At 44.4% G+C, this 18,294-nt stretch overlaps 1 protein-coding gene across 1 annotated transcript; it reads left to right on the top strand.

Moving 5' to 3' along the window:
• Positions 1-1,720: 1,720 nt before the first annotated feature.
• On the top strand, positions 1,721-17,393 carry taok2a (TAO kinase 2a). The gene is given in 21 exon segments (XM_018668249.2): positions 1,721-2,241; positions 6,753-6,893; positions 9,185-9,256; positions 9,368-9,469; positions 9,662-9,707; positions 10,115-10,211; positions 10,974-11,087; positions 11,707-11,798; positions 11,892-11,985; positions 12,076-12,157; positions 12,244-12,414; positions 13,090-13,299; positions 13,375-13,503; positions 13,597-13,833; positions 13,980-14,108; positions 14,443-14,646; positions 14,725-14,964; positions 15,061-15,273; positions 15,703-15,885; positions 15,975-16,770; positions 16,773-17,393. Coding segments are annotated over 20 exon segments (3,444 nt in total). The 5' UTR covers positions 1,721-2,241; positions 6,753-6,761; the 3' UTR covers positions 16,874-17,393.
• Positions 17,394-18,294: the final 901 nt, after the last annotated feature.

The following is an 18,294-nucleotide window of genomic DNA, read 5'->3' as shown; positions in this document are numbered from 1 at the left end:
ACTTCCTGCAACTCAAGTTTTACAACACACACAAGCTGTGCCGTGACCACCAATAATTATAATTTCCAGTAAATAATAACTGATTTCCTGGTGATAAAAAAAGCTTCTTATGAAGTTTGAGATCAGTTCAGCATTACTTCATTCAAATTACATGTTTAATTCCTCTGTCATCCAGTTCAGTATTTTGATAAAAAGAATAATGTTGATCAGACATGAAAATACAAACTATACAGAGGAAGTATTCAGATCCTTAAATACTACTGAATATTCTGTTGTTTTTCTGTGTGTAGATGAGTTGTCTATATGTATTTTCTTTGTGGATTCTCTGCCTTGAATTTCTTCTTTAGGGACAAATATTGTATCTTGAATTGAATATTACTTAAATATATAAATATAATCAGGAAATTTACTTCAAGTATTAGAAGTAAAAGTACCCAATGCAGAAAAAATGGCATTTGTGCCTGTTATACTATTATATATCATAACTCCATAATTACTTGTGATAATGTGTAATAATGTGTAAACAACATTATTTTCATGATTAATTGTTAAGTTTGTTTAAATTCAGAAAATACCGAGGAAACAAATAGTAACTAAAGCTGTCAGATGCTTATAGTGGAGTAAAGAGTACAATATTTCCATCTGGTTATGTTGTGAAGTAAAAGTAGAAAGTGGCACAAAGAGAAAACACTCAAAGTACAAGTACCTCAAATGTGTGCTTGAGTACAGTACTTGAGTAAATGTACTTAGTTACATTCCACCAGTGATTCCTGGTTATGTTAATGTCTCAAACTGTCTGCTTCAATGTGGACAGCTGATTCCAGAAATCCTCCAACTGAGAACAACAGGAAAACACAATCAAGAAGTTTGTTTACATCTGCAACAGTTAGTTTGTTTACATCTGCAGTGGTTACTTTCCCTGTGAGTTTATTCATGGCCAGTTTAACCCCCTGGGGCAAAAAACATTTTTAGGCCCCTATTGACCCCCACTACACATGGCAGTTTAAATTTTAAGTCATTTTTAATCAACAGTTAAGTGGTTCCATCTTCTCAAATGTGAATATTTGCAAGTTTCATAGTTTTCTATGATAATAAAATCAGCAACTTTGGGTTTTTGACATTAAAGACGATTGTTTTGGATGAATAATGGATATTTTTCACTATTTCTGACATTTTATTGACAGAACAATCAATTGATTATTAAAGAAAATAAATATGAGGTGTATTAAGTTTGAAAAATAATTGTTGGTTGCAGCCTTACAGTTCTCCTGTGATGGAATAATTCAACCTTAAGGTCTTGAAGCAAATTTCTTTATAAAACCCCGACCACAAAATGGAGGCTGGACCCAGATTTCCATGAGACCATGCAGACACATGATTAGGAGTAAACCTGGAGCCTTTGAAGCCCTTTAGCAGTTGAATTCTTGGCCCGGTTGGTGATCGGGCCTTGAATTTATCTAATGAGCATCCACCTGATTGTGGAGAGGTATATTAGCTGTACACTGATTTTAATTCCTGCCTCATTTTCATATTTCATACACAGTGTCTGAATAAGTGCAGCTCCTCAGCATTATAAAACGTGGCTAAAAGATACGGAGCCTTGTAAAGATGATCATTAAATCAAGCCTTCGAGCCTTTGTACCAGATTATTAATATTATCTAGGTCGGTTTATTTATACCCTTTTATTTGTGAAGTGGAAACCTCACCGGAAACAGAACAGCCAGTTTCCGGTCAACACTTGAGTCCCGCCCCACCAGTCTGTGCCATCTTGTATTTAGCAAGAACAAAAACGGTGTGAGAAACAAGCCGAACCTCAGGATGGGGCGCAGATTTTAAGACGAGTTTTAAGAGTATATTTGAAAAAGCTTTGATCTAACGGGACAATATGCTCGGAAGCGGGACACCACGGAGAAACACCAGCCACACCCCGCAGAACAGCTAATGTTAACGTTAGCTTCAAGCTATAGAAGCTAAGCTAGCCAATTAGCTAAGGCTAGTAACCCAGTAACGTTAAAGAGACAACTGGCGAGCTTAAAGTTTATATTTCAGCGCCGGCGTGATTTGGAAACTGTAATTTAATTTCTCTGTAGCTCTGAAATCAGGAGGGACTTCGGTGGGAATGGGCCGGACGTCGTGTTGATTATCTGCTGAGAGGAAACCCAGGCTATGAGGATAGACGCTCGTTAGCTCGGCTGCTAACAGTTGTTTTTCGGTCCAGAGCGGAACCACAATAAGCCGCGGTAAGTAACGCTACATTAGCTTAGCTGCCCGGCTAGCTGCAGGGGCTAGCTAACCCAGTTAGCTGCTCCAGAGGTTTTTCAAACTTGGGTCCGGGGACGCCCCGGTGGTCTTTGATTTATTTCCAGAGGCCTTCAGGTACACAGACACACAAAAAAACAGTTTTAATTTACTGAAGCTCCCAACTCGTCTGTGACGGGTGGTTTTATTTTACCCAAATTTAACGTTTATTTTCCGCAGACCGTTAAGATGCATAATTCAGTGAGAATCCGGCAACAACAATCTTTTTTAGGACAGACATTATCAAACAGAGAGCTGTGGTTTACTGCGTGTCCTCCTCTGCGAAAACACAGTAATGTTAACACCAGGTCTGCAACTAAAGATTATTTTTATTATCGATTCATCTGCAGATTTAGTCCATGAAACATAAGAAAATGACGCTGAGCTGAAGGTTATGTGTTCTAACATCATTTCTTAATCGGCCGACAGTCCATAAAAAACCTTAAATATTCAGTCAGCAATGATACATGGAGGAAAACAGCAAGTAGTTTTTAAGTTTTGTGAGAAAACTCGATCAAAACGATTATTTTTTTATTGATAATCTCTTCCATTATTGTCATGTAGGATCGCCTTTGCCCACATCTGCATTTATCAACACATATCAACGTTATTAAAGCAGCAGTCTGACAGATACACAGTCTATATGTTGCATCCAGGAGGACTGAATGCTGGATTTGAATGTCTAACTTTATTCACAATAAACAAAATAAATTCCAGCCGCACTAGAATCTGAGTCCTGCTGCTACAGACCGACGGAATAACAGTCATTTCTGTTGATGAGGTGTTTATCAGGGTGGAGCAGAGGCCATTTATGGTGTTGCAGTGTCCAAACTAAACTAAGTTAATCGATGTGAGGTTTCCGTTTTGGGGGCAGAAGTTGATGTAACGCTTATGTAAACTTAAATCAGAGCCACGCATCTTGAGCGTCCTTATTTCCCCCTGAAATAACTCCATAGTTATGAGTTACAGTTTACATGTATTTAAGGATAAATCTGTGTTTATGCTACTGTATGAACTTTTCTTTAAATGTTTGGACCACGCCTAGTGTGAACTGTTGATCCCTCATTGCCTCTGATTCAGCTGTTTGTGTTCCATTCTCCAAAACAACAATTCACCCCCAGTTGTGTTGGTTAGTGGGGCTAATAAACACATTTATCCCCATGTAATGTGATTGTTACACATTGACAATAAGAAGCTTCTTTTATGCACCATGTTCAGCCATGTGATCCTGGTCATCCGGCACCACTGACACACCAAATTTCACGTCACTCGTTGTGTTTAAAAAGAACTGTCTGAGGCTCTGTTTCCCCTCCTCCTCCTCCCCCTGTTTTTTCCTTTAAATTTAACCGGATTGAACATGTGTGAGCTTATTTTCTCTCCATGTAGGAAGTTGAGGAAACTTGCTTAAACTCGTTCCTTGGAAAATGACAGAAATAGACGCCACAAGACGTCGTGTCATAGTTAAAAAATGGTGAATGCTTGGTGGTTTTTTTTGCAGGGATCAGAAAACAGTGGACAACAATATTGGTTTTCAGACAATTTCCATTTAGTCATGAATTCCACAGCGCTGGGTCATTTATATGGACGTGACCCGGTTTGAAGGTCGGTGTTGTGGAGGTGATTAAAAACTTGAAATGTGATAAAGGGTTCCAGACCAGATCTGAACTTCAGGAGGAATTAGGATGCCCCCGTTTCTTTTTAAAATTTTCCTCCTGTACGTTTCACATCTCTCAGATCGGTTGTTTTCCTCCTGACTGTAGCTGCAGGCGTCTGCTTCCTTCCTTTGGATTGAGCACCGTCAGGCCACTGAGTGCCACATAATGTATAATTGGAAATTGGTTCACTGCGTTTTGAAGGAATGTTGGGTCGTGGGTGGAGGTGGGGGGGGGGTCCGTCTCCTCGTCTAGCACAGATTTACTCGTGCGTTTACACAGCGGAGCTTTAAAAGGAATGAGCCTCGCCGCGCTGCATTAACCCCCGAGGCCGAGTCTTTCACCGGATCACAGAGGCCTGGTTCACAGTGGCCCGGCTCTCCTCAGGGCTCCAGCTGACGAGCGTCTACATCATTATAACATGATGCTCAGTGTGCAGGCTCAGGCTTGATTTGAAGCTCCAGTTTCTTCACACTGATCTTTGATTTGAGTTTCAGTGTTGAGCGTCTCTGATCTTCACATGTTCACATGAGACCACACAAGTGTCATGCATGTAATTAGATGCAAGTAAAGGCTTTTTTCTGTCTTTATGTTTTTATAGATGCTGTGTTTATTAGATTAGTTTATCATCCAGATATTAATATGCAATCATTTTTCAAGCAAAAACACCAGATATTTACTGGTCCTAGCTTCTCTAATGTTAAGATTTGATGCTTTTCTTTGTCATATATGAGATTAAACTAAAACAAGTTACTGGAGTAGACATTGGATTGTGGGAAATTTAACTTCCATTTTTACTAATTTTTTTAGACAAACAGTTAAGAAAACAATCTGCAGATTAATCAAAGTAAATAATCTTTAGTCAGAGCTAGAGTTTATTTATCCATTTAATGGTGCTCTCCCTTGCGTTTCAACTACAGCTGAAAGAAGTAATTGATTAATTAATCAACAAAAGATTCCTCTGCATTAATGTTGATTATTCATGAATAATTTTTCAAGCAAAGATGTCAAACATTCTGATATTTGCTGCCCCACTGTTCTTAGTTTCTGCTCTTTCACTGTTTTCTGGCTCAGTTTAAAATGTAAAGTTTAACAAACATTCTGTCGTATTGTGACCAAACATAACAGTAGATTAATCTGTGTTTCAGGCCGTGAGTTCTTCACAGTGAAATTCTGAACGCTAACCTCTGTAAAGTCTTTGTGTTGGGTTTTATGAGACGACGGCGTCCTCGTCAGAATGTTAATCATTATATTCTCGACAGTCTCATGATGACCTTCACGGCCGAGACATTCAAAAAGAGACTAAGTGATTTTCTCACGGTTCCTCTTCACCCTGAAATCAGAAGATGTGACCCTGTTCTTGGTCCGAGTCAGTTAAACCTGATTAACTCAGTTTCAGTCAGAGAGTGGGTTAGTTAGCCGGGGTTCCTGAATCTCAAAGAGCACACAGATGTTCATCCTCAGTAATCTGTTTTAATGAATGATTTAGAATCTGTATGGATAATTTTTATAATAAAACAAGCACTTATTTGGTCTGTATCAGTACCAGACTCCATTGACAAAAACAGGGATTTAACCAGGAGCTGCTGGAATACCACTGCCTCCATCTGTTAGTGTGTGTGTGTGTTACTGTGAGACTTTCAGTGGAGGAAGAAGTAATCAGATACTTTACTGAAGTAAAAGTACCACACAGTAACACAGACACACTAACAGATGGAGGCAGTGGTATTCCAGCAGCTCCTGGTTAAATCCCTGTTTTTGTCAATGGAGTCTGGTAGAGATATACAGAGATGTTTGTGGTTAAACTAAAGGATCTGACTCTTTAATAAAAAGCTCTGTCTCTGCAGGAATCCTGTCATAATCTGTTTGCATTAGTTGTGTATTTGAGTCCTTTTATACTAATGTATTTTAATGTTTGTTTATTCTGTAGCTCCTTATTTTCCGTCTGTAACACAGAGAGAGACAGTTGTTATACTTTTGATGTCAGCTCCAGCCCAAACTGAACAGTTAATAATTGAAATCCATTCATGTTGAAGTGCACTTTGTGAAAACCAGCTGCCATTTTGTCCCCCCCTCCTCACCCCTCTCTCTGCTCTTTGTGTCACTCTGTTTCCTCTGCTTTTTGTTTGTAACTTGCTCCCTCCAGTTTTCTCTCAGGTAAACATCCTGATGTTCCCTGTAACCGTCTTCATGTCACAACTCGTCAGCTGGTAACTGTCCCAGATAGATCAACTGTGGGAGATCATGGCTGTTTTTTTTATTTTTATCACCATCTCCGAGCTGTTTCTCCAAAAACCATCCGGTCGTGACATTCCTGAAATATTACAGAATATTTGAGACGTGAAGCGTAGATTTGGAGTCATCGCAGAGGCTGATAAAGTCTCTGTTTTGATGCTCGTTGAGGGGATTTCACAAATGGGTCAGAACAAGAAGGCACTTTCCAGCATGTTTAACACATTAATTAGATGGTTTTCTGCCCAAGTGGAGTGGAAAACAGACGCGTCACATCCCTCTGAAACAATATGGGCACACGGTCCGCGATCCAAATTTAAATCAAAGAGTCGTCATCCCTCCACAAACACTGAGAAAGGCAGGACTGGGATCTGCTGCGACTCCCAGAGTGACTGCCAGGTGTTTCAATACATCAGTCAACATTAGTCACATTTGTTTAAGCAGATATTTTCAGGTGCAATGAGACCGGTCGTTCAAAAACTCTCTATATCACAGCAAAGACCAGGATCTGGTCTCTGTGTCTTGATCTGGATCGTCCTAACCTGTGGTGTCCTCTCTGTGGTTTCCAGGCCCTGGCCATGCCCTCGAGTGCACGGGCGGGCAATCTGAAAGACCCCGATGTGGCGGATCTCTTCTGCAAAGATGATCCGGAGAAGCTGTTCGCTGACCTCCGAGAGATCGGCCACGGCAGCTTCGGAGCCGTGTATTTTGTGAGTATGACACGTGAACACACAGTATCATTTGATCTCAATCGGAACAATAAGACGAGATGTGGTTTGACGTTGTGGCGTAGTGTGGGATCATGGGAGTTGCAGTGAGGAGCTGAATTCTCCTCAGAGGTCTCCTCCTCTCCACAACAAACAGAACAGCTGATTAAAAACTCTAAATAAAAGAGTTTGATGTTAAAGCTGAGCTGCTGCTAACTTCAGATCTGACGACTAAAATCCTTCATTTGGTTAAAAGCAGTTAAAAACTACAAAGATCTAAAAACTGTATCTCAAAAAGTCAATTTTGATGCTTCTTGTGCCCACAACCTTTTCTCTGTGTTGTCTTTTCTGTTGCTGGGTTTGATACCTGTGGCCAGGTAAAAACACGAGGCTGACATTTTTAACTTCACCTTCAAAACTGGTGTTAACAGTCGTCACTGAGCAAATCCCAAATACGGACGTAGATTCAGAGGAACTGCATCCTCTGAGCTGGTAAAACATATTCAGACGGTCAGAACATCATCGTCTTCTCCTTGGTTTTCAGCAGTTTCCTGTTTTGTTTGCAGGAATAAAACAACACGATTAGGGCTGCCACCTAAACGTTCAGTGTTTGATGCTTCGAAAGTCCCTGATTCAACTCACGACTCATAAAGCCCCAAACAAGACACTTAAGCTGCTTTTAAACAGAGTTCAGCTTCTGTGTAGGTCACTATACCAGCTCTTCCTTTTACAGACATGGATTCGTCTCTGTGACTGCCTTTAACACGTCAGAATAAAAGCTGTATAAAAGCTCCTTCTGTGCAGTGTGGAGATCACGCTGAAGAAAACCAAACAGTTAAAATCTTTATCGGATTTTTCAAGCATTTCCCTCGGAGATGAAACCTGAGCCCAGGAGGCCTGAGCAGCATCCAGCTCCACCGAGTGTGTGGGTTTCACAGATTCAGACGTTTTGTCTTTAACAAAGAAGCTGTGAATCTGACCCCCCCCCCTCAATTAAGAAAACAGTGGGAACACAACATGTGTACGGACTGAGCATCTCATTTCACCTGTAAGATATTCCTCAGGCTGTGTGGTAGACTAACACCTCCACAGTGTTCTCACTGAGCGTCTGAGTTTCAGAGGATCCTTAAAAGGCCATCAGAGATGTGCAACAAAAATAGACAATGTGCACCAATTTACATCAGTTAAACTGGTTTATACTGTATTTCCCTCTGACTGTGTGTAAACTCTGTGTCCTGAAATAACTGCAGGCGACGTCAGTCAGGGATTAAAACCTTATTTCACGTTGAAAATGTCGTCTTTAAGGTTGTTTGTGTTTTAGTTCAGGAGTTCTTCTCCGTAGAAACAGGGATGATGGATGATGTAGTTGTTTACAGTCTGCGGTCGGACTCAGTGTCGTCACAGATCAACATGACTTTGTCTGGCGTCTGATAGCAGCATCCTCAGTCAGAGTTTAGGATTAAGCCCTTTGGGGGATTAAGCTGTGAGGGAAATATAAGCATTTTATCCTAAAATAAATTCATCATGGTGTACGTCTTTGTTCTGGTCAGGTTGATCTCTCTGCACCAGCACAGTCTTTAATACTTTAAAAGTCATGATGAACATTCAATCATCGTCCTGATGAACGATGTTGGTTTCAGACAAACCAAAAAACTCAAGTCCAGAAATGTCACTCAAACAGAATTTAAAGGTTCAGGTGTGATGGTTCCTTTGTTGTTACACACTTTAATAACCAGGTCAGGGCCGAGCAAAACAACAACACATATCAACATATATCAGATGACAAAGTAAAAACCTTGTTTCATATCGTGTTCAGTGATTTCATGTTGTCGTTAAGTTCAGAGTTAATGTGTTGATGTTCACGTGTGACTCGGCTCGACTCGCGTTTTAACGTTTAGCACGACTCCGACACGTCAGACTACGTATATATACACATGAAGTGACCTGCTGCCTGAACACGAGGACTTACAGCGACCAGGTTACTGCAGTGAGAGCAGACGTTTGTGGTTTAAAGGTCAGAGAAGCTGGAGGATAAATCTGGGTGTGGAAACTTCCTCTTTCGTTTCTGCTGAAGTTCCCTTGGGCAAAGCCCACAGAACTAACGTCTTCGCTGGCAGCTCAGGTTGTTATTATACTTGGCAGCTTCCAGGTGTGTTTCTGCAGAGGAGAATGTTGGATCCCAGTGAAATTCACCTGAATAAAGGTTTAACTAAGTGTGCTATGATTTACCTGTGTAACCTGTTTGACTCCGAGTGCACCTGTGTAAACACGTCTGTGTGTCTGTCGTCCTGCAGGCCCGAGATGTGCGCAACAATGAGGTGGTGGCCATCAAGAAAATGTCGTACAGCGGCAAACAAACGAACGAGGTGACGAGAGAGACGACAACTTTCTAAACATCTCCCCAAAGATAAAACTCGTGTCGTTAAAATGTTGTGGAGGAAACAGCCTCAGGTCTGACTGTTCTGTGTTCTGTGCAGAAATGGCAGGACATCATTAAAGAGGTGAAGTTCCTGCAGAAACTTCGTCACCCAAACACTATCGAGTATCGAGGATGTTACCTGAAGGAGCACACAGCATGGGTATGTACTGGGACCAATTTACTAAGTACACCTACACCTTTATGAAGCTTTAAAAGGACAGTTTTCATTTAAGCTTTCTGTGGAGTCTGAATACATTTCCACTGTGGATGTGAGGGGAACAAACAGGTGGAAAACTAATAATTAAAGTGATTAAAAAGAGAAGTAATGTGTGTTAAACTGTCTCTCCCTCAGCTGGTGATGGAGTACTGCCTCGGCTCGGCCTCAGATCTCCTCGAAGGTCAGTCGAGCACAAAACACCACAAACATGTTTTCACCAGTTTCACCAATTTTCTGATTAACTGATTTTTATTTAAAGCCTAAAACCAGGAAGTCAGTTAGCATGTTAGCATGTTAGCTCTTCCTGTTGTCAGTGTGTTTCTGGTTAAATGTCTGAAATAAGGTCTGTGGTTTTAACACAAGCTCAAGACATTTTCAGGTTTGATTCTCCGACATAAAATGGGTCAGTAAATCCCCCACTCCTGATGTTTGAAGCTTTTACGTGTCTTAAAAAAGGCGGTTGCTAACGAGTGTCTAAATGAGACTACAGAGGTTGTCGGGGACGTTAACATGAAAACCACCTTTACACTGTTTTACTTTATTGCTGTTGTTGTGTTGTGACTCGTCTTTGTCTCTTTTTCTTCTCAGTTCACAAAAAGCCGCTTCAGGAAGTTGAAATAGCTGCTATTACCCATGGTGCACTGCAGGGATTAGCATATCTTCACTCTCACAATATGATTCACAGGTAAAGTCTTCTTCACTGTGTCGACTCATACTTTAACAACACTGGAATATTTATTATTATTTATCATAACTGTTAACTGATGAAAAAGATTTAAAAACAAGAAAGATAAAATAATGAAAAGGGAATATTTGGAAATGATGAAAACCAGAAATAAAAGAGACGATATTAAAAGGAATACAGAAAATAAAAATAGATTAAAAGGAAAAACCAAGCAGTAAAACAGACTAAAATGTATAAATGAATAAAGGACTTAATAATAATAATAAGACTTAATGTTTGCTTTATGTTAATTATAATTATTAGAAACACCTTGCAGCTAAAACTGTAATAAATCCTCCTCCAGGACGGTTGTACTGAAACTGTTTTACAGACGTGTTGATTCACCTGAATGATCATAAATAAACTGCCAGTGTTTGCTTATTGTTTTTTATCAGACAGGTCGAGTGAGCGTAGTTTTACAAGCTGACACAAGTTCACACTCACTGTCCAAGAATGAGCTCCGAGTTTTTAAAAACAAGTCCTGACTCTGTTCAGAGCTCGAGTGCAGGAGCTGATTTACTTTGTCTCACAGGTTCCCAGATTATTTTTAATCCAAACAAACTGAAATAATTACCAGCCTCTTTCAGTTCCCGCTCTCAGAGCTACGAGGCAGCGCCGATCATTAAACAATCACACATCCATGTTTTAGAAAACTTCAGGTCTCACATGTGTCTGTGTGTGTGATATAATTACTGAGTACTGACGTCGGGTTTTGTTCTGCAGGGACGTGAAAGCAGGAAACATCCTGCTGACGGAGCCCGGTCAGGTCAAACTGGGGGATTTTGGTTCTGCCTCAATCGTGGCTCCGGCCAACTCGTTTGTGGGGACGCCCTACTGGTGAGTGATCGACTGAAACCTGCTGCCAGTGACTTCTAATCAGTCAGTCGTCGTCTTATCGTCCTGGTTTCTATCAATAAGAAGAAAATCAGCCTAATGGAGTTGAATGCGTTTTGTTTTTTAAGGAGCTGGTCGTGGGTGCTGAGGTTTCTAACAACTCGTTTCCCTGTCGATTAAATGGAAATTTAGGTTTTATCCACTCGACCACAGCGTCTGAGAGAAAACGATGTGTTTGGTTTTGTCAGCTCCTTCGCTGTAGGCCAGTTGATTCTGACACAACATTATTTCCATTTTCTACTTCAGAATCCTGTCAAACCATGTTAGTTTTACGAGCTGTCGTCCAGGTGTTAGTGAAGTGAGAGGCTGTTAAACAGCTCACTGTGTTTCATTTGTAGGTTCAGATTCCTTCAGTGTTGATGGTTCAGAGCTGAATCCTCAGAGAAAGTCGTTAAAATCAGTAAAAACACTGAATAAAAAGTTTCTCAGAACCTGTTTACTCAGCTTGTTTCTCTGATCACTGAAGCTCCAGACGTCTGAGGACTCAAACCCTTCATCTGATTTAGGATCAGTCAGAACGTCTTTTTCATTTTCTCCCTCACTGATCTGTGTCTGGTTCCAGGATGGCTCCGGAGGTGATCTTGGCCATGGATGAGGGCCAGTACGACGGGAAGGTGGATGTCTGGTCGCTGGGCATCACCTGCATAGAGCTGGGTACGACCTCAGATCAGCACACACCTGTGGACACGAGGATCAATCCAGACTTTTAAAAAACACTGAAACCCTCTGTGCTGTTTGTCTCCACAGCTGAGAGGAAGCCCCCCCTGTTCAATATGAATGCAATGAGTGCCTTATATCACATCGCTCAGAATGAAAGCCCCATCCTCCAGTCCAACCACTGGTGAGAACATCTGTCTAAAGACAGAACTAATTCTTTAGATCATAGCTGCTCTGTTCCTCTTCCTCCAGCTAACATGATGTTCCTCTGCAGGTCTGATTCCTTCCGTAACTTCGTCGACTCTTGCCTACAGAAGATTCCCCAGGACCGGCCTACCTCTGACGTGCTGCTGAATGTGAGAACACGACACTCGACCTGAACCCAGCACCAAAACCGAATCGTGTCTCAGTGTTAACTCCCCCTGCTCCTCTCCTCCCTCAGCATCGGTTCTTGTGCCGTGAGCGTCCGCTGACGGTGATCATGGACCTGATCGCACGAACCAAGGATGCAGTGCGGGAGCTGGACAACCTGCAGTACCGCAAGATGAAGAAGATCCTCTTCCAGGAGACGCAGCAGAACGGGCCCGTGTCCGAGGGAGGCGAGGACGAGGAGGTGAGGGCAGGGAGGAAGATTAAAGGAGCAGTGTGAAGGATTTAGTGACATCTAGTGGTGAGAACGGTGACTGCAGCTGACTGGGTGTTTCAGAGTCTACGGTGGCTGACAGGAGACAAAATGATAAGAGATTTGTCACTGACAGGCTCAGATTATTTTAATTATCTGATGACATTATGATCAGGAGAGTTTTATTCACTAGAAACATCTCTATATATCTCTACCAGACTCCATAGACAAAAACAGGGATTTAACCAGGAGCTGCTGGAATACCACTGCCTCCATCTGTTAGTGTGTCTGTGTTACTGTGTGACTTTCAGTGGTGGAAGAAGTAATCAGATACTTTACTGCAGTAAAAGTACCACACAGTAACACAGACACACTAACAGATGGAGGCAGTGGTATTCCAGCAGCTCCTGGTTAAATCACTGTTTTTGTCAATGGAGTCTGGTACAGATATTTTTCAAACGTTAACGTGGGAAAATAAGGTCCAGGTTCCAGAGTTCTCCTCTCAGTTGTCGACATGTTTTATACGTCACACAAAGACCACACTACTAACGTCACATCATTTGAACAGAAATGGACGACAGAGCCAGGAGCTGGTTCTTCTCTGGATTATTACCTAAAATAAATGTGTCCATTTTGTGCTGAATCCAGTTTTTCTGTGTGTGTCAGGAGGTGGAGCAGTACCTGTTGCGGACAGGTACAGTCAACAGCATGGAGAGCTCCCAGTCTGTTCCCAGTATGTCCATCTCAGCCAGTTCTCAGAGCAGCTCGGTCAACAGTCTGGCCGACGCCTCCGACGACAGCAGCAGCGAGATGGCCATGATGCAGGAGGGCGAGCACACCGTCACCTCCAACAGCTCCATCATCCACCGGCCCACGGTAAACCCCAGCTGCAGCTTTAAATATTCTCTGTGTGCTGTGTCCAGGATTCAAACTGACCTTCCTCCTCCTCAGGGTCAGGATAACATCTATGACGACCCCTACCAGCCGGAGATGGACCAGCCACAGGTTCCCTCCGCTGGACGCCGTCGAGCCTACTATCGCAACCGAGACCACTTTGCCACGATCCGAACCGCCTCCTTGGTGAGTTTGATTCATTGACTCCTCAGAACAGACCTCAGATCCTTTTAAAGATCCAGATCGCAGATGATCGTCAAACGTCCTCCTGTCCTGCAGGTGACCCGTCAGATCCAGGAGCACGAGCAGGGCTCGGCGCTGCGGGAGCAGATGTCCGGGTACAAACGGATGAGGCGGCAGCACCAGAAGCAGCTGATGGGGCTGGAGAACAAGCTGAAGGCGGAGATGGACGAGCACCAGCTGAAGCTCGACAAGGAGCTGGAGAACCAGAGGAACAGCTTCTCCACCGAGGCCGACAAGCTGGCCAAGAAGCACCAGGCCATCCTGGAGAAAGAGGTGACAGGAGAAAACTCAGCTCCTGTTTACCTGAGATAATCACTGTGTAATAACAGAATAATAATAAAACAGCAAATCCTCTCTGGAATCTATGTTAAATGACTTCAACTAATTTAACCCTGTTCCCTTCATGTTTCCTCCTGCAGACAAAAGCAGCTCTGGCAGAGGAGAAGAAGTTCCAGCAGCACATTCTGGGTCAACAGAAGAAAGAACTGACCAGTTTACTGGAGTCACAGAAACGACAGTATCGCCAACGCAAAGAGCAGCTCAAAGAGGTTCGTTACAGAAATCTGTGTCACGTTACGATAGGATTCCTACAGAGAGTCAGATCCTTTTACTTTAACCAGAATCAGCTCTACATATCTCTACCAGACTCCACTGACAAAAACAGGGATTTAACCAGGAGCTGCTGGAATACCACTGCCTCCATCTGTTAGTGTGACTGTGTTACTGTGTGGTACTTTTACTGCAGTAAAGTATCTGATTACTTCCTTCTCAGAGGCAGTGGTATTCCAGCAGCACCTTAAATCCCTGTTTTTGTCAGTGGAGTCTGGTAGTGGTTAGTGGACGATCCTCAGCATTTATTAAACTTTTTCTTGCGCTGAACAGGAGCTGAGTGAGAACCAGTCGACTCCAAAGCGTGAGAAGCAGGAGTGGTTGATCCGTCAGAAGGAGTGTTTGCAGCAGATGCAGGCGGAGGAGGAGGCCAGCCTGCTCCGGAGGCAGCGGCAGTACTACGAGCTGCAGTGTCGCCAGTACAAGAGGAAGATGCTGCTGGCTCGTCACAACCTGGAGCAGGACCTGCTCAGAGAGGTACGTCAGCACCCTGCGGCCTCGAACCTTCTCCCTGTCCCGTCTGTTCTCTGACTCTCCGGTCTCCTCCTCCTCCAGGACCTGAACAAGAAGCAGACCCAGAAGGACCTGGAGTGCGCCATGCTGCTGCGACACCACGAGTCCACCCAGGAGCTGGAGTTCAGGCAGCTGAGCTCGGTGCAGCGAACTCGGGCCGAACTGATCCGAACGCAGCACCAGACCGAGCTGACCAACCAGATGGAGTACAACAAGCGCCGCGAACAGGAACTCCGACAGAAACACGCCATGGAGGTCCGGCAGCAGCCCAAGAGCCTGAAGGTACGACGGGACCAAGACCGGATGTTTCAGCCTCAAACATATAAAATCCATAGGTTAGGATCAGATGACGTGATTGTTTTTTAACTTGTGTTTCAGTCCAAAGAGCTGCAGATCAAGCGTCAGTTCCAGGAGACCTGCAAGATCCAGACCCGTCAGTACAAAGCCCTGAGGAACCACCTGCTGGAGAGCACTCCCAAATCCGACCACAAAGCCGTCCTCAAACGCCTCAAAGAGGAGCAAACACGTAAGCTGGCCATCCTGGCCGAGCAGTACGACCACTCCATCAACGACATGCTGTCCACACAGGCTGTGAGTAAGGCAAGGAAACCTCCGCGCACCTTCTACACCTGAAACACTGCACCTGCACAGAAACACCAACAGCTAACCGCTAACAGCTAACAGAGCTAACAGCTAACAGGGCAAAACTGAAGTTCTGGAAGGAAAACTTGATTTTATCTGATGAAGAATCAGTTTTATTTCTGACTTGTGACGAGCATTTGTCGCTGCTCTCTGCACCAATCAGTTAATTGTAGAAATAATTTTCTGACTGATTGAAAGTGGAAAAGTAGATTAGTTTTTGATAATATAACACAAAGTTTATTTCCTTATGTACAGAGTTGATGCACATTAATCATGATTTCTGTAAAAGTATTCGTCAGGCAGCTGACGTCCGTCCAGAACAGAAAATACAGATTGTGCTCTACTGATGCGGAGGCTCGTCCCTGTTTGTCCCCACAGCTGCGGCTGGATGAGACCCAGGAGGCGGAGTACCAGGTGCTGAGGATGCAGCTGCAGCAGGAGCTGGAGCTGCTGAACGCCTACCAGAGCAAGATCAAGATCCACACCGACACCCAGCACGAGCGGGAGGTGAAGGACCTGGAGCAGAGGGTGTCCATCCGCCGGGCGCTGCTGGAGCAGAGGGTATGATGGGTATTTAACCTGTGCATGTTTTTTAACGGTCCGCTGCCCGTTCGCCGCCGGTTCTGATGTTGTTCTCTGTTGTCCGTCAGATCGAGGAGGAGATGCTGTCTCTGCAGAACGAGCGCTCTGAGAGAATCCGGACTTTGCTCGAGCGTCAGGCTCACGAGATCGAGGCCTTCGACTCGGAGAGCATGCGGCTCGGCTTCAGCAACATGGCGCTGACCGGGATCCCGGCCGAGGCCTTCAACCAGGGCTACCCGACCCCCAGCCCCTCCTCGGGCTCCAGCGGCTGGCCATCCCGGCCCGTCCCGCGCTCCGGCAGCCACTGGAGCCACAGCGTCCAGAACTCGGTGGCGACTCCGTCCTGGCGCAGTCAGAACCACGGCGGCGGCGGAGGCTTCAGCCGCGCCGAGTCCATCACCTCCTCCCACGGCCTCGGCAGGGACAGCGAGCTGAACAAGAGCGGGAGGGGCCACTCCTCTTCCTCCTCCTCCTCCTCCTCCCACCACCACCAGCAGCACTACCTCCCCCAGCACTACCAACACCACCAGAGCACGCCGCAGCTCTACCGCGACTCCCACGACCGCGACCCCCGGGAGCGCGAGCGGGCCAGAGAGTGGGTGGGAGGAGGGAGCCACTACTCCCACCACTCCCAGGGCCACCACCACCACCACCACCACCTCTCCTCCCACGCCTCCTCCCAGTCCCTGGCCCTCCTCCCGCCGCCGCCTCCACCTCCTCCCATCTCCCTCTCCTCCTCCTCCCCTCCCTCCTCCGCCTCCTCCTCCTCCTCCTCGCAGGGAGGCTACGGAGGCGGGGGCCTGAGCGTCAGGGGCCCCAGCCTCATGGCCCTCAGGAACAGCCCCCAGCCGCTGAGGAGGACGGCGTCGGGGGGCCGGGGGGCGGCGGGGGGAGCGACGGCGGGCTCAGCCGGAGCACGTCGGTCACCTCCCACATCTCTAACGGCTCTCACCTCTCCTACTCCTGAAACCACCCGAGTCCTGATCTGAAATTATCGTTTTATTTCCTCTGAAAACAAAAACCCAGATTTTAAAGTGTAATTTTAATTTTTTAAATCTCCTTTCTTGAAGTGAAAAGAAAGAGAGGAAGACGCAGGAACACGAGTATTAAAAACCCAGAGTTGCACAGAAACAAAACAATCTGATGAGGCCAAAATAAAAATGTCCACGTGTGAAAACGAGAGTTTAAGATCCAAGAAAAACAGAGAAACATATTTGTTCAGACGCGTCGAGTCCGTTGCACAGTATTGACTTTGTCGTTGCCTGAAGGTCGATGTCTTCAGTGTCGGAGCGAGTCGACGTGGATTTGATTATTTTTTATTTTCTTCTCAGTTTGTATCGAACTGAGCAGCGAGCGACAGGTGTGGAGCTTCCACTTTGGCTAGAGGTGCTTTAAAAAAACAAACCACTGTAACTATGTAAATAACGGTAAATTGTAAACCCAGTTTTTGATTTGTAAGTGTTTCATACGTTCAGCGAGGAGGGGGGAGGGGGAGGAGGGGGAGGAGAGGAGGGGAGAGGGGAGAACAGCACAGGAGTCAACCAAGGGAAGATTTCTTGAAAACACATTTCTTTTATTTTATTTGTTAGTGATTAAGATTCTGTATATGACAATAAAAAACACTGCCATCTTTTTGTTGGGTTGACCCAAAACAACTCTACCACTGCCCTTTAATCTTCTTAAAGGAACAGTCCCACATTTTGAGATTAGATTTATCAGATTAATCAGAGACAGTTTTTAGAGGAAACTTTTAACTTAAGACAAAATAAGTAGTTCGAGTTTCTGTTAAAACTTGATAGAAAATAATAGAAACACCACAAAAAATTAAATTAGCTTCACTGCTAGCTTAACTACAGACCTTGATGTTCATGTCCTGAATCACTGACCTGATGTTAAACCAACAACGTAAAAACATCTGACGACAGATGAGTTCATATTGTAACTTACTAAAAACATGAAAACAAAATCAGTGTGAAGCTGTTTCTGTTTCCTCCCTGCATCCAGACTAAACCACATCCGTGCCCATAAGGCTACGTCCTCACTAATATGTTACCATGGTGTAGTTACCATGGTTACGCCTGGCGTTCTACAGCCGCTAAAACTGAGACTTTTGGAAACGCTGCTGGACCCGTTTTAGTTTGAAAACTCCAGAGTTGTGTTTTAGTCTAAACTTTCACTTCCTGGTTTGGTCCCATTGGTCCTGACGTGTCCTTCCCTGATTGGTCACGTTCCGATCATGTGACCGTATGGAGAACACTCCCGGTGCTGCTCTGGTACGATGCTGTATTTGCTTTGTGACGTCTCCTAAACTTCGATGGCAAAAGGCTTCATGTCGATCGTACACACTGATCGATGAAATCCTGTTTCCTGGTCCAACTGTTTTCAAGA

The sequence above is a fragment of the Lates calcarifer genome, linkage group LG11, assembly GCF_001640805.2.
Source record: "Lates calcarifer isolate ASB-BC8 linkage group LG11, TLL_Latcal_v3, whole genome shotgun sequence".
Classification (NCBI taxonomy): domain Eukaryota; kingdom Metazoa; phylum Chordata; class Actinopteri; family Centropomidae; genus Lates; species Lates calcarifer.
Note: the sequence above shows the minus strand (reverse complement) of the source record. Positions and strands in the feature narration are given on the sequence as shown.